The 17,266-nt window shown below is 40.4% G+C and overlaps 1 protein-coding gene across 1 annotated transcript; it reads right to left on the bottom strand.

The window, feature by feature from the left end:
* Positions 1 to 2,891: 2,891 nt before the first annotated feature.
* On the bottom strand, positions 2,892 to 16,543 carry LOC307003773 (tripartite motif-containing protein 16-like). The gene is made up of 6 exons (XM_079622564.1): positions 15,638 to 16,543; positions 13,660 to 13,755; positions 13,341 to 13,574; positions 12,817 to 12,970; positions 4,488 to 4,535; positions 2,892 to 4,255 (listed from the first exon to the last, which is right to left on the bottom strand). Exons 1-6 carry the CDS (start codon positions 16,208 to 16,210, stop codon positions 3,738 to 3,740), a joined length of 1,623 nt encoding a protein of 540 aa, XP_079478690.1. The 5' UTR covers positions 16,211 to 16,543; the 3' UTR covers positions 2,892 to 3,737.
* Between the last annotated feature and the right edge of the window lie 723 nt (positions 16,544 to 17,266).

The following is a 17,266-nucleotide window of genomic DNA, read 5'->3' as shown; positions in this document are numbered from 1 at the left end:
CTACTGGTTGTTGGACAGCACATTTACATTGGTGTAACTGGATTGATGAATCTACACTGTCTGTTTCCATTGCCTTCAGATGCCTGACAGGTTCACATGTTTGATTTGCTCACAGGAATTCCAGTTTAATTCCAGTTTGTCTGTGAAATTCCTGCATTTCAGCCCCTAGGGCCGGGCTTCGGGCCAATTTTCTACAGTAAACTTTTTGAAAATAAATATAATTTTTTAAATAAATAAACTAGTAATGTGTTTAATAAACAGCAATATGTTTATTCAAACCATGTTTAAAGTAATCAACATGAACTAGGCATCACCTGAAAGCTTTAATTGACCAAACTGATCCTGTTTTGCGATCAGACGTTGCATTACCATGGAAACAATACTCACAAAACATGACCAAATTTTGCACTATTTTACGATCACATCCTTCTCTAATCTTGACAAAACATATAGCCTACTATTAAAAATATCTGAGACCCAAGGGTCAATATGTGACCAGTGTTTTGCAATAGAAGTGATATTGTGAGAGAAATGTATTCATTTGTAACGATAGGCATAAAAAATTATAATGGAAAGTCAAAAAAAAAAATTCACAGGATCCTCATTTTTTTGTGATATCAACCTATGATTTGGAAACCGACTTCTGACGTGTCCTTTCACTGACAGAAGCTCCGCTGTAGTATTAATGTAATTGTGGTGTACTTCACAGAGACACGAAGAATGAAGATCCAAGCACAGCTTTATTTGACGGTAGTCCAGAATCATAGTCAATACAGCAGACAAAGGGTCAAAACACACGTAAACCATCCGAATCCTAGGGATGGCTGACGCGAAACACTCGTTCCGAAGCTTTGTGAGATCCCGAAGCGCAGATGTTTCGAAACACTAGGCTTGTTTGAGATGCGCCTTGCCTCGCCTGAAATGTATGCGAGAGTAGGCGGCTGCAGTGAGGGGAGGAGTGAAAAAAGTGCAGGCAAGACGGACAGTTCTCTCTTCTCACAGTGGATCTGACACCTGTGAGATCAAAGATGGATATCGCGGGATTCACGCTCGTGCACAGTGTTGCTAATAAACTGGATGTAATTTAAGTTCTGTTGCTTAAATATGAAAATAAATATAATGAACAAGACACCCAAATCACTTGTTAGGCTATATAATCCCATTCCAAATAGGCCTACGTGTTTATCAATCTTTTTTTTTTCTTTAATACATGTGTTTATATATATATATATTTTTTAATTACATAATCACATAATCCATAGAGATCGCACTGTCAGAGAGTTTGGGAATATTCACAGATCATTTATACACATAAAACATGATATCAGAGTTTTAATATCAAACATTTAAAAAGAGAACATTTACATCATGGTTGTTTAAACCAATGAGCATTAAGCTGTGTCGTCAGCAAGTCGTTTCCCATCATGCTTTTGATCCGCGCAGTCGGTGGAGAGCAACTGCGCGCAACTGCAGAATCCGACAGGTGTGCCTTGCGCTCGCGAGAGATTTTTGACATACGTCTGCATGACATCAGAGCCAGGCGGAACGCAGTCGGACACATTTCTAACCGGCATGCATCTCGCGGTGATCACCGGTGATCGGTTCTGCGCAGATTTTGCTCATCTCAAACAAGCCTACTGATCCGAAGCGTGATTCAAAACACCCATGTCACGTGACTATGGCCAAACGAAGCCTCGAAGTTTTTCATCAGGTGTGATCCGCTAGCCTGGGAAAACCCAGACCACTTCCGGCAAATTTAGATTTGCTCTGCAAGTGGGTCTGGCAAAGAGCCCATTGAAACCCATTTCCAATCCGCCGAAATCGCGGCACCAATCAGAAACGTTTTACACGATGACGACAGAGCAGAGACGGTGACGCAGATTTTGTACATTACAGACATGGATGCCGCCGTGGAACATCACAACATCACTCGTTTGAATCAGCTATCGCGTCTGTTTCAAGCGATTTAAAATAGTCATTTTCGTTAACACAAACAGAGAATTGCTGAGAGTCTCGAGATGTTTCTCCGTCGCTCTGCATACGTCATGTCATTCATCGCTCTGATTGGTTTTAGATCTTTCCGACGTCCGTTGGTGACGCCCCTGTGGAAATGAATTGTCTATGGAGCTTTGCCAGACCCTTACTCAGTTACAACTGAGAGGGTCTGGGTTTTCCCAGGCTAGTGATCCGCCGAATCAGCGTTTGATTGACACGGTCGGCAACAGACCACACAATCGCACGTCTGTATAAAAGTGAAGTCAACGCATATTGACCTCGTGGGTTTTTGTGAGAGGAGTTTGATTTTGAGATTTTTGGTGATATAGTGACATTTATATTGCGATTTGTTTAGTTATATTTAGGCTTACATTTAAATTTACACAACACATTGACTGATAGGCTAGAGACACAGAGTATACATATAGTGACACATTAATAGATAGGCCTACATAGATATAAATATATATAGACAGCTAGATTAATAGATAGATAGATACAAAAGTAGATTAAAGATAGGGATAGAAATGTCAACATCAGACCCATCAACACCAGTAGAAACACAGGACAGTTTATGGGAACTTTTTGATACTCGTATCCATCAAACCCAGATGATACACAATGCTACAGCTGATGCCACAGTGGAAGTGAAAAAATACATCAACGATGCGTATTTGCCCAGAACTCATGATCCACTAACTTACTGGAAAGAGAGAGCAGTAATCTTTCCTCATTTGTATGTCATGGCTAAAAAATATCTTTGCATGCCAGCAACAAGTGTCCCTTGTGAGAGGATTTTTTCAAAGACTGGAATATTATCTGTAAAAAAAGAAGTAGGCTAGTCCTTCCACAGCAGAGAAATTAATATTTTTGAAAAAAAATATCTAAAAAAGTGAGACATTGTGGCTTGATTTATTTTATTAATATTCATTTTGCAGGACCACAATAACATTATGCACAGTGAGGAGCCTATAGGTTACTAGCTTCACATATTAGAAAAATACAATAATAAAAAAACAACATTTTTTAATGGCTCGTCAAGGTTGTTTCAGATCAACACCTGCAAGTGACCACTAGGTGTCACCGTTGAGTTCCTAATACCTGAATACAGATCTATAGTTTGAGGTAATCATTCCTCATAGTAACGCAGCTTGTTTTATTAAAGGGGTGGTAAAATGCCCTTTTCACAAGATATAAAATAAATCTCTGATGTCCCCAGAATGTACATTTCCTGAAGAAAATGTGAAGTGGTGCTTGCAGTGGCAAAACTTGTAAATTATTGCATACGAGCCAACAACCATGTTCTACGATGTTCTGGTGCTGAGATATGGCTTATTCATGTTGTTCAGGTGGTTGCTAGGGTTATCTGGATGGTTGCTATGGTGTTGCTAGGCAGTTGCTATGGTGTTGCTAGGGTATTCTGGCTGGTTGCTAGGATATCCTGGGTGGTTGCTATGGTGTTGCTAAGGTATTCTGGGTGGTTTCTAGGCAGTTGCTAGGGTGTTATGGGTGGTTGCTAGGGTGTTGTTAGGGTGTTCTGGGTGGTGAAGTTATGTTGCCGAGTGTGAATGGAAGTTTTAACGGATAGCGATCCAATCAGAGTGATTAACTCAGAAACTTAAAAATGGCACCTCATGACAACAAAGTTGCCAACCCCTTCTCTCTAACATCTCACTGTCACTGGTTTATCATGCAGCTCAAAGCATTATGGGTAGAGTCTCTCTACAGTCTGTTCTCATTCATCAACACAGTTTCACTGATGATCCAAAATTAACCCTAAACCCAGGATAGAGCGGCTGAGTGAATGTGGTCTGGACTGTGTGGATGAGGCTCATTGTGTCAGAGACGCTGTAGAAGGACAGAGTTCCTGCGCTGTGATCCACATACACTCCTACTCTCCTGTTGATGGGCTTTACTGGGAGAACAGTCTCTATATTATTGTGTCTGAATGAGTAACTGGAGGAAGAGCAGTCCAAACTCCAGGACTGATCATTACATCCAAACACACACTCATTACTCCGTCCCTTCCTGCTTATGCTCTTATATGACACTGATATACACACACCACCACTCCACTCAATCTCCCAGTAACAGCGTCCACACACACTCTCTCTACACAACACCTGACACACATCATCAAATCTGTCTGAATGAACAGGATAAGGCTGAACTGTGAGAGTGCCAGTAATCACTCTGTTCCTCTCAGACAGACAGAGGAGTTTATTCACTGTGTTCAGATCCAGAGTGAACTGATGAGAATCTGATGGAGAGAAAACACATCAGAATCAGGAATTATGAATCTGATCTTTTATTATAGCTGAACTCTTCATGTTCAATATATCTGCAGTGTCTCAGTGCAGTTTACCAGATATCCTGTGCAAATCATCACATGATCAACTCTAAAACTCTTCTGTCATGTTTTCTTTCTCCTTCTACAGGAAGAACATGAAGACACTCAGTGAGTTTCTCTGCTTGTGTTCTCAGTGACTTACATTGTAGGAAGTCGTTCCTGGTTCTGGGAACAATGTTGGTGAAAGTGACTGTGGAAATCAACAGACATGAAGAGTGTGATTATCATGTCGAGAGAAAACAATCCTAAGACATTTCTAACATTTTAACATTCAAAATCTTTAACGACCCCCCCATCATCATCCCCATCAAACACACTAGCAGACACATTTAATTTAGTAACTCATTCAATTAAGCTTTTAGTAGTTGCAACAACAAATGAAGACAATTAGCAACATGCAATTACTCATAAGAATATATATTTTTCTTTCCAACAACAGGTTCCACTTTTTTCTAAAACTGATGAACAAATAACAGGAGCAAATTATAATCTGTCAATGTAAACTATCAATTAATCAGAGAAATAACCTCATGTTATTAACCCTAAAACTGGCAATGTGATCTGAGTGTAACAGTTTTTTGGGGCGTAAGAATGACTTTTTCATCACATCCTTTTATCATTTATCACAGCCTGGTCTGTCTTGAGCTGGTCACATGATTTGTTTAAAAAAATGTTGTGATTAATTAGTCAGCCTGACCTAAATCCAACATGGCTGCCAGTGGTGCAGGACATTCAGATTTTGAGATAAGTAAATATATATTTAACTTACTTTTCTTTTGAAAAAATAATACTAACACTGCTAACATTAATTATGAACATTGTCTTAAGGTGCTGTAAAAGAAAATGTATAAAAATGTTGTTCATGTTGTTATTTAGCACGTTTTGAAATATATGTTACACCTGAGTCACATTGCCACGTTTGGGTATAAAAAGGGATTGACCCTACTTTTGACTATCTTTGTGTTCTGAGGTATTATTTTTTTTACAAATTATATAATTTACAGGTGAAAAATTAGGGATGCACCGATCCGATATTCAGTATCGGTATCGGCTCCGATATTGACATTTTTGCTGGATCGAGTATTGGTCAGACCAGGCCGATCCAAATCCGATATTGTGCGTATATAGGGTTGCCACCCGTCCCTTAAAATACGGAATCGTCCCGTATTTACAAGTAAGAGGATGCGTCCCGTATCAAATCAATAAGGGACGCGATTTGTCCCGTATTTTACATTAAGCCCACACATAGTTTAATAAAAACATAAGGATTTTGCAGTATGGATAATACTAATAGCATAAAGAAATAAATTTCTTAGTAGAGAAGCTCATTGCGTGATTGCATTTTAGCGTCTTTGTTTCTATAGCGACTGAGTCTCGTGAACATGCGCTGTAAACCTGCACGTTTTTTAACCCCTCGTGCGCTGTTCGGGTCTTTGACCCCAAATGACGTTTGCTGAAATAAATAAAAAAATATCTTTGTCCAAATGGTGTGAGACTTTGCACGGTTGACAACACTTCCTACATCTACAAAAAAAATTTAAATAAATTTGAATAATATCTGTTTTTTATGTTAGTGTGGGGGGGAAAAGTCACACTTTGTGTTGTTTCAACAAAATGTCATTTTGAAACATAATAGTTTTTTTTTTTTTAGGATTTATAGTTTTAGGAGGATTTATTATATATTTTTTTTACTTTAGGCTATATAAATAAATATTTTTTAAACAAAAACAGTAAAAAAAAAAAAAGTTAAATTCACTTTATAAAAGACCCACATTTCTAACGTTCATGGATATGGATAATTTGACATGGTTTAGTGTAAGATTTTTGCCCATCTTTTGGAAAAAGCCGTTTTAAAAGTAAAGAAATTATCACTTTAGTAGATGGCTGCAGAGCTACACCATTTATGATTTGACTAAAATACATATTTTAAATAGCTTTTAGTTGGATTCATATCTACATATTATGAAATCACAATTATAACAATAAAAATGACTTTGTCAAAGTTGAGCATTGGGGGGGGGGGGGGGGGGAATGAATGAATGTCCCTTATGAAACCCTATGCGTATACTATTCTGTGCTATTGTTAAGCCCCACAAAAGGCACAAAAACATTATAAAGCACCATAAAGTTGTCGTGCACTATATTATAAGTGTTCTGAAGCCATTATATAGTAGTATAATGTGAAATATAAATGAATATTTAAGTCATTAAATTCAAGATCACGTACACTTTTTCCCTCCGCTGCGGCTGTCAGTCATTCTCCATTCAGCGCGTCGCGTTCGGTACGACAGTCAACACGATGAACAACTCTCTCCAATATGATTCAATGTTAATTATACTTGATCCGTAGATAAAGGTCTATGGTTTTGCATTAAACAACTTTATCTTGCTGGACTTTATTGCTGTACTTAACTACTTTCTACCGGGTGTCTGTCTCTCACAACACTGGAGTCAGAGCACTATAGCAGCTGTTTTTCACGCGCACAGTAAATGACATTTAAAACTGTTAAAAGAAAATAATAAATAAACTATTGATTAGATAGATACTGTATAATACTCTACGCATCAATATTAGGGATGGCTGACGCGAAACAGTCGTTCCGAAGCTTTGCGAGATCCCGAAGCGCAGATGATTCGAAACACTGATTCGAAGCGTGATTCAAAACACCCATGTCACGTGACTATGGCCAAACGAAGCCTCGAAGTGTTTCACAAGTGTTTCATCAGCTGTGATCCGCCGAATCAGCGTTTGATTGACACGGTCGGAAACAGACCACACAAGCGCACATCTGTATAAAAGTGAAATTAACGCATATTGACCTCGAGGGGGTTTTGTGAGAGGAGTTTGATTTTGAGATAGCGGATTTTTGGTGATATAGTGACATTTATAGTGCGATTTGTTTAGTTATATTTAGGCTTACATTTAAATTTACACAACACATTGACTGATAGGCTAGAGGCACAGAGTATACATATAGTGACACATTAATAGATACATAGATATAAATATAGACAGCTAGATTAATAGATAGATAGATAGATAGATAGATAGATACATATATAGATAGATTAAAATAGGCTACATATATAAATACATAGATAGATTATAGATACATATTATATATCTAAATACATAGATAGATTGTAGATACATATTATATATCTAAATACATAGATAGATTGTAGATACATATTATATATCTAATTACATAGATAGATTGTAGATACATATCTAGATAGATTTGGATAGATAGATAAAATGGAGGCTCCCCAGAAGAGATGCCGTACATCTGTGGTGTGGGAGCATTTCCATTTAGAAACCCCAAATAAAGTGAGATGTGTGTATTGTGATCGGCAGCTTGCCTACTGCAACAATACATCATCCATGATGCGCCATTTGAGGAGCTGATGCCACAGTGGAAGTGAAAAAATACATCAACGATGCGTATTTGCCCAGAACTCATGATCCACTAACTTACTGGAAAGAGAGAGCAGTCTTTCCTCATTTGTATGTCCTGGCTAAAAAATGTCTTTGCATTCCAGCAACAAGTGTCTCTTGTGAGGATTTTTTCAAAGGCTGGAGAAATTATCTGTAAAAAAAGAAGTAGGCTAAGTCCTTCCACAGCAGAGAAATTAATATTTTTGAATAAAAATATCTAAAAAAGTGAGACATTGTGGCTTGATTTATTTTATTAATATTCATTTTGCAGGACCAAAATAGCATTATGCACAGTGAGGAGCCTATAGGTTACAAGATTCACATATTAGAAAAATACAATAATAAAAAAACAACACATTTTTTTTAATGGCTCTTCAAGGTTGTTTCAGGATCAACACCTGCAAGTGACCACTAGGTGTCACCGTGGAGACGGGTGTCGGATTGATTCGAAGCCTCGAAACAATATGAACCATTTGGTTCAACTGTTTCATTGCTTCACGAAGCCTCGATCTGCCCATCACTAATCAATATGTCTTTCCTTCGTGCTTTGAAATCTTCAATGTGGACTCGACGCGCCGCGCGCTGTGACTCATGTTGCTTCAAGCGCATCATTCTGCGCTCGGGATGCGCATACGCGCTGTGTGCCGCTTTTCATATCAATACAGCGACTGTTCTGTACTATCCATCATGTTGCTGCCTCATTAAACCACTGTGCTATACATTTAAAACATGTCTCAATTTTATAGTAGGCTATAAAATAATTAATCTTTTTGATTTTTGTTATCTTGTTTTTTATTAATGTATTTTACAACAATACAAAGAGCAATGTGTAACGTTTTACCAGATTTAGTGTTACACTTATTCTCATATTTGTTCCCCACTAAATGTTTTTTCATGTTCAGATTTAATACAATTATTGAGCACTTGTGATTTTTCTAGACTAAATTTTACTGCTTAATTATCCACTATTCTAGTTTATAATAGCATTTTTTTGTCATAGATTATGGTCATATTTATTTTGATTTGTTGTTTTTCTTTGTAATGAAGTTGTCTGTATTAAGTAGATTGTGTTTAACACACACAAGAGTGATTATCAGTTCAACACACATAGTTATAGAAATTCTACTTGATTAAAAAAAAAAACTGCCCTGGTATCGGATCGGTACTCGGTATCGGCCGATATTGAATTGCAGGTATCGGAATCGGTATCGGAAACAAAAAAGCTGGATCGGAGCATCCCTAAAAATGCAAGAAAAATGGACCAATTAATTTTTTTTGCAAATAAAAAACAACAACAATATTACAAACCTGTCATCCCCCTTTCTGAGAATATATGTAATATTGCACTATCCAAATTTAAATGGTTGTAATTCAAGAATGCTTTAGGAGCTGTACCAAAAATAGCCACTGGGTGTTTTTTGTAACAAATTAATTTATTTTTAGTCTCGATACGGTCTCAGACCTTTCCGACGATATGCGTTTTGTCAAGATTAGAAAAGTTTTTTATTATAAAGTAGAAATTTTGTAATAAGAAACCTGACACCACCCACTAGGTGTCACATTGTTAATGTGTTTTCTGTTGTTTCTATGGACTTTTAGGTTGTTTTTTCTCATTCAGTGTTTTTCGTCATCTCTGTCGTCATTTTCATTAGTTCATTTTCATCACCTGTCTAGTTAATCAGTTAATCACCCTTCATTGTCTTCACCTGTTGTACCCTCGTCATCCTCTGTATTTAAGTTCCTGTCTTTCTCCCTTCAGTTGTCGGTCAATGTTTGATTATGTTACAGTGTATCGTGAGTGTTTCCGTTTTGTGTAAGCTTTATTATAGTAAAAGTTTGAATTGGAGCTTTGTGCCTTTGCCTTTGTCTTCATCCGCACCATACCCGTGACAGATTGACCGACCAAGAAGTAATGGAGGAGGACGCTATGGAGGCATTTCTGTTCAATCAGAATGGGAGTTCATTGGAGGAGTTTGTGGAAGTTTACCTGCATCTTCATCAGGATGTTTACTGGGAGGAGGAGTTTTTGAAGCAACGGTTCTGGAGAGGACTTGATGATCCATTAGCCCAGATATTGCTGCTCAGGGACTTAGATAGACCTTTTATTGAGTTTATGGACAGAGCTCTTTGGGTTTGTGGTTCCTCCCTCACGGTAACACCAGCCGATCCAGAGCCTTCGCCGCTGGTCCCGTCCAGCCCAGAGCTTCCTGCACCGCTGGTCCCGTCCAGCCCAGAACTTCCTGCACCGCTGGTCCCGTCCAGCCCAGAGCTTCCTGCACCGCTGGTCCCGTCCAGCCCAGAGCCTTCGCCGCTGGTCCCGTCCAGCCCAGAGCCTTCGCCGCTGGTCCCGTCCAGCCCAGAGCCTTCGCCGCTGGTCCCGTCCAGCCCAGAGCCTTCGCCGCTGGTCCCGTCCAGCCCAGAGCCTTCGCCGCTGGTCCCGTCCAGCCCAGAGCCTTCGCCGCTGGTCCCGTCCAGCCCAGAGCCTTCGCCGCTGGTCCCGTCCAGCCCAGAGCCTTCGCCGCTGGTCCCGTCCAGCCCAGAGCCTTCGCCGCTGGTCCCGTCCAGCCCAGAGCTTCCTGCTCCGCTGGTCCCGTCCAGCCCAGAGCCTTCGCCGCTGGTCCCGTCCAGCCCAGAGCCTTCGCCGCTGGTCCCGTCCAGCCCAGAGCCTTCGCCGCTGGTCCCGTCCAGCCCAGAGCCTTCGCCGTTGGTCCCGTCCAGCCCAGAGCCTTCGCCGCTGGTCCCGTACAGCCCAGAGCCTTCGCCGCTGGTCCCGGTCAGCTCAGAGCCCTCTTCGCCGCTGGTCCAGTCCAGTGCGGACCTCCCCAAGAAAATTTTGGGGGGGGGCAATAAGTCCTCTGAGGGGATCGTGGAGGCCCTTCCGACACGGTTCCCATGGTCACCCGAAGGGTCCTCACCGCCATGGTCACCCGAAGGGTCCTCACCGCCATGGCCGCCCGAAGGGTCCTCACCGCCATGGCCGCCCGAAGGGTCCTCACCGCCATGGCCGCCCGAAGGGTCCTCACCGCCATGGCCGCCCGAAGGGTCCTCACCGCCATGGCCGCCCGAAGGGTCCTCACCGCCATGGCCGCCCGAAGGGTCCTCACCGCCATGGCCGCCCGAAGGGTCCTCACCGCCATGGCCGCCCGAAGGGTCGTCTCCGCCGTGGCCACTCGAAGGGTCCTCACCACCATGGACGCCTGAGGGTCCGTCTGCTCCGCCATGGCCACGCCCTCATCCTGCTCCGCCCGGGCCACCTGCACGTCCTGCTCCGCCCTGGAGGCTTCCTGCTCCAGATCGGCCACCTGTTCATCAGCCTCCAGGGCGCCCACCCTCCCACCCCTTTGGATGTTTTACGGCGCGAGGACGCGCCTGGGGGGAGGGGGGGGTTCTGTCACATTGTTAATGTGTTTTCTGTTGTTTCTATGGACTTTTAGGTTGTTTTTTCTCATTCAGTGTTTTTCGTCATCTCTGTCGTCATTTTCATTAGTTCATTTTCATCACCTGTCTAGTTAATCAGTTAATCACCCTTCATTGTCTTCACCTGTTGTACCCTCGTCATCCTCTGTATTTAAGTTCCTGTCTTTCTCCCTTCAGTTGTCGGTCAATGTTTGATTATGTTACAGTGTATCGTGAGTGTTTCCGTTTTGTGTAAGCTTTATTATAGTAAAAGTTTGAATTGGAGCTTTGTGCCTTTGCCTTTGTCTTCATCCGCACCATACCCGTAACACTAGGTAAGGAACTCGTTAAAATAATTTTAAGAACCATTTTTATGGTAACGCAAGGTCCGATTTCAAAACGGTTTTCACCGGCTGAATCTTGAGTTTGTAAGCTTTCCGATGATATATAATATGTCAACATATTCAGCTCTGCTTTTATTTTAAATGTATGGAAATAATCAGATAATTCATGTATTATTGTATGTATTTTTACCCAAAACATTCATTAATTTAAGAAGAACAATAATATAACCAAATCAAATATATCCGGCATGGTTTTTGTGACAGACAGAAAGTCATCAGTTGAAAATGAATCTGAAAATATCAGATATGAAGCTCTAATAAGAAATGTGTCTGTAATTTCGTCAAGCAGTTTCTGGATGTTCAGTCTCAGGAACTCCTTTAATTTTTCTTTTAGTTCAATATAACAAACTAACTTTAACTTATTATTGGAAAGAGGTTTCACTCTCAACCAGAGTGTTCTCAACATCATTTGCCATCTTGTCGATTCTGTCTTTTACTGTATTATTGGAAAGAGGTTTAAGTTTGGAAGCCACATGAGTCCCGCACATTATTTTCTGCCATTTTTACACATGCGGGTTTGAGCAGAGTTTCCCCGATGGTGTCCTCGATTGGGCAATGCGGAGAGCGCACTCGAATGATGCAACCGTTGCCTGTCTATTCTCCTCATTTCCAGCTCTAGTGAAAGCATCTCTGAGGTTCTGGGGCCTGTTGGATATAACAAGTTATGTCTTCCTCAGCAAGAGTTCTCTGGGTTTACCAGCCGTCAGTGGGTGTTTGCTGCTCTGAGGCCTCCTCAATTTGCAGGGCTTCACGCTTTCACTCGCTAGTCTCTCACCCCAGATCTATTATAATAGAAATATATCTCAATTCTAATATAACTTAATATAACACAGATTACACACTCCATTCTCACCCTGTCCATTGCTTCAATGCTTCGAGATAACTGTCCAAATAAATCCTTGTTTTCTTTTTAGCGCTTTGCCATATTGCTTTTGCCGCCGCGTTTTTTTAACATTTTATTTTAAAGCTGCGTCTGTCTATTCCCACCCTCGCAATAGATCATTTGCGATGTTAAGGAAATTGCTACATTTTTAAATTATAAACTATTATTGAAATATTCTACATTAAATAATTTATCGTGCTGTTCTAAAAATTTATAAAAAATCCTCCAACCTAGAGTGAGCTTGGCGACCCCTCGTAAATCTTTAGCGACCCCGGGTTGGGAACCACTTCTACATGATAAGAGATGATGGGGATGATTTCTGAGAGCTGGTGAATCTCCAGGACTTTACCTCTGTCTGAGATCTTCTCCTCTTTGCAGAAATCCTCCAGTTTGACTCTCAGCTGACGGACAGATTCTCTCACGCCATCAAAAGAGGAGAGAGAACTGAAGGGATTGTCATTAACGTCTGTAGATTCAGGAGGAGCTGAGAGAGACTGGAAACTCTACAGAAAACACAAATCAAAGCTCATCACCTCCACACTTCATCAATAACCTGCACTACTGCCAGATCTAAGCGGCTATATAGTTATAAATAAGAGTTTAAATATTAGGGAAGTTTTGAGCTGTTGTTGTCTGGAAACTCAATATATCATTCAGAAAAGTTTCCTCAGAGATTTCCAGAGCTGAACTGCATTTGTAAGTGCGTCTCGTTCAACAGAAGAAGATCAGATGAGAGTCTGACTGATGATGATATAATAACCGAACACACAGATCAACACTTCAGTCGACGGCTCATTCTGCGGTCATGAAATGTTTCTCTGAGAGTCTCTAGCTCAAGTCCACTATGACCCTGTTCTTCTAGATCTGTGTTACCTGCAGGAACTGGATGTGATCCTGTGTGTGTGAAAGCTGCTCCAGCTCAGCGTCTCTCCTCCTCAGATCATTGATCTCCTGCTCCAGTCGCTCCAGTCGTCCTTCAGCTCGACTCACTGCAGTCTTTTCCTGATCTCTGATCCGCTGTGTCGCCTCAGAGCGGCTTCTCTCAATGGAGCGGATGAGCTCAGTGAAGATCCTCTCACTGTCCTCCACTGCTGTGTGTGCCGAGCGCTGTTACACACACATCACAATCACACAGTGTCTTCAGTGAGTCCTGACTGAGACGTGTCAAACTTCTCTTCTCCTCCAGACTCACCTTATGAGACGCCACAGCCTCTCTCAGCTGCTGAAGATCTTTCTCTCTCCGCTGGATCCTCTGCTGGAACGACCTCTGCGTCTCCTTCAGCTGGAGCTAAAGGACAAACCAATGACAGGAGAAACATCACACAAATCATCAGCTAAACAGACACTCAAGTGAAGTTTCATAGTGAGGTTCACCCAGAACTGTCACATGACTAATCATGCCATAATATTCATATATTTTCATAAAGATTTATGTCTTTACAAGTGGAACGCACTTCAAAATGGCGACAGAGATTCACAAAGAAGAAAGTTCACGTATATATTCTGTATCTAAAAGTGAGTTGAACGCAGCCTAGTTTACCCCCCTTGGAGTTGTTATGGATTTCTTTTATAGTACCTTAATGTCCTTTTGAAGACTGAAACTTTTGGACCCTATTGACTTTCAATATATGGACAGACCTTAAAATACCTTCTTTTGTCTTCGTCAGAAAAAATAAAGTCATACCAGTTTGAAATAACTTGAATGAGAATTGAACTTGAAAACGATGAATGTTCAGTTTTTTGGGTGAGCTACTGGTTTAAAGGGGTCCTATTATGCTTTTTTCCATGTTCATCTTTCTTTGGTGTTGTTTAGTGTTTATGTTTGAGGATGAAAAAGTCCCTCCAGAAGGAGTTATTCTCTATATCAGTGTCACTGTTTCTGAACTCCCTGAAACATTATTAAACATGTGACTCCTAACACCTCTCAAACTTGCATTGCTGGTTTTTCCAGCTTTGCTATAGGGATGATTCGCCCTACTACGCGTTTGTTCACCATCGAAATTACTTTGAAGCTGTTATATTAAAGGGTTAGTTCACCCAAAAATGAAAATAATGTCATTAATGACTCACCCTCATGTCGTTCTAAGCCCGTAAGACCTCCGTTCATCTTCGGAACACAGTTTAAGATATTTTAGATTTAGTCCGAGAGCATTCTGTCCCTCCATTGAAACTGTATATACAGTATACTGGCCATGTCCATAAAGCTAATAAAAAGATCATCAAAGTAGTCCATGTGACATCAGTGGGTTAGTTAGAAGTTTTTGAAGCATCGAAAATACTTTTTGGTCCAAAAATAACACAAAATAAGACTTTATTCCGCATTGTATTCTCTCCCGGGTCTGTTGTGAATCTGCGTTCAGGACTCCGCAGTGACGCTGCTGACGTAAGGCGCTGATGACGTGTTATCTGGTGCGCCCGAGCTTCGTTTACAGTCTGAGGGAGACGCACGCTATATTCAAGCTATTCTACATTGTTTGCGTGGATATCATTTTTTTAATGGTGCGTAAATGTGCATGTCGCGGATGAGACACTTTTACAGCGTGCGTTTCCCTCAGACTATAAATGAAGCTCGGGCGCACCAGAAATACATGTCATCAGCGTCTTACGCCATCAGCGTAACTGTGAAGGATTGACAACAGACCCGGGAGAGAATACAATGCGGAATAAAGTCTTATTTTGTGTTATTTTTGGACCAAAAAGTATTTTCGATGCTTCAAAAACTTCTAACTAACCCACTGATGTCACATGGACTACTGTGATGATGTTTATATTACCTTTATGGACATGGCCAGTAGACTGTATATACAGTTTCAATGGAGGGACAGAATGCTCTCGGACTAAATCTAAAATATCTTAAACTGTGTTCCGAAGATGAACGGTGGTCTTACGGGCTTAGAACGACATGAGGGTGAGTCATTAATGACATTATTTTCATTTTTGGGTGAACTAACCCTTTAAGGTACAATTCTTGCATAGTGTGCCTTTAAGGGATAAAATGATTGACTACAGGGGGACTTTAAGCATATTGTTGTCTTGTTAACGTACCCTAAACCAGAGTTCAGTCAGAGGGTGAAAATAGACATTAAATTATGTAAATGTATTCTAGTAGACCCAATAAACAAAACTAAGAGCCAGTAAATGATAATAATGGGACGTATGATAGTTCATACCTGATTCTCTGTCCTCTGTGCTGCCGCTGATACAGTGTCGTGGTTTTTATGTTCATCCATCACACACAGCAAACATATACACTTCTGATCGGTGCGGCAGAAAACCTCGAGGATCTTGTCGTGTTTCTGGCAGATCATCTCCTGCAGTCGTCCAGTGGCATCAGTCAGATTGTGTCTCTTCCCTTTAAACCAACTCTCGTGTTGTTCAAGGTGACTCTGGCAGTAAGAGTTCAGACACACCAGACAGGACTTGACGGCTTTGTGTTTTCTTCCAGTACAGACGTCACACTGCACATCTCCAGCTCCAGCGTAACACTCAGCAGCAAGTTTAGTCTTCTTCAGTTTCTCCACCATTTCAGCCAGAAGTGTGTTTTTAGCTAAAGCAGGTCTTGGCCTGAAGGTCTGTCTGCACTGAGGGCAGCTGTAGACTCTCTTCTCATCCTCCTGATCCCAGCAGTCTGTAATACAGATCTTACAGTAACTGTGTCCACAGGGAATGGCCACTGGATCCTTCAGGAGATCCAGACACACTGAACACAGGAACTCATCCTGAGAAAATCTGGCTTCTGCCATTTTACTGCATGAAGACAGAGACACAAACACACAACAGCTCAACTACACTTCAGTTTCACTTTCCCTGAACTCATGTGATTCCTGTTTCCTGGTTCTGTGTTTGAGTGTCGTGTGCAGAACAGGCGTGTCTGTAAATCAGTGACGAGGCGTGATGGTAAGAACAGTCACTGGTGTCAAAAAGTGCAATGCTGTTTATTGACAGTCTTTTGTGATCCAGCATTCCCAAAATTGTGAGAAAGAAATAACAAAAAGCTCTCTCTCTCTCGTGCTCGGCAACGATTACATTTTTTTAATCGCAAAATTCAATAATGAATTCAAAAGTACTGTATTCCGCACATTTATTTTAAAAGTACTACTATATAAACAAAAGTGCTATAACATTTGGTTTGCAAACACTTTAATCAAATAAGGTGCTTTTTAACAGCAATATTCCCTTCACAAAGTAGCAGTTGAAATATTTATTGTAAATCTCAACTTAAATATATATATATATATATATATATATATATATATATATATATATATATATAATATTATATACACACACACACATAATGATACATATATTATACACATACATAATGATAATTTAAAATAACTATTTTCTATTTTAATATTTTCAAATGTCATTTATTCCTGTGATCAAAGCTGTATTTTCAGCATCATTACTCCAGTCTTCAGTGTCACATGATCCTTCAGAAATCAGTATAATATGATGATTTGATGCTCAAGAAACATTTATTATTATTATCAATGTTGAAAACAGTTGTGTAATTTTTTTTTCAGAATTCTTTGATGAATAGAAAGTTCTAAAGAACAGCATTTATCTGAAATAGAAGCTTTTGTAACATTATGAATGTCTTTACTGTAACTTTTTAATAATTTAATTCATCCTTGATTAATAAAAGTATTGATTTCTTTTATTTCTCCCCCCCAAAAATAAAATAGATGTTCCTACTGACCCCAAACGTTTGAACGGTAGTGTTTAATGTTACAAAAGCTTCTATTTCAGATAAATGCTGTTCTTTTGAACTTTCTATGCATTAAATGATCCTG

The sequence above is a fragment of the Phoxinus phoxinus genome (genome assembly GCF_949152265.1).
Source record: "Phoxinus phoxinus genome assembly, chromosome: 9".
NCBI lineage: Eukaryota > Metazoa > Chordata > Actinopteri > Cypriniformes > Leuciscidae > Phoxinus > Phoxinus phoxinus.
The sequence above is the reverse complement of the archived record's forward strand: the minus strand, read 5'-3'. Positions and strand labels throughout refer to the sequence as shown.

Coding starts and splice junctions, on each gene's coding strand:
- LOC307003773 (XM_079622564.1), bottom strand. CDS start 16,210: ATGGCAGAAGCCAGATTTTCTCAGGATGAGTTCCTGTGTTCAGTGTGT. Junction 13,756..15,637: donor CACAGAGGACAGAGAATCAG/GTATGAACTATC, acceptor TTTGTCCTTTAG/CTCCAGCTGAAGGAGACGCA. Junction 13,575..13,659: donor AGGCTGTGGCGTCTCATAAG/GTGAGTCTGGAG, acceptor TGTGTGTAACAG/CGCTCGGCACACACAGCAGT.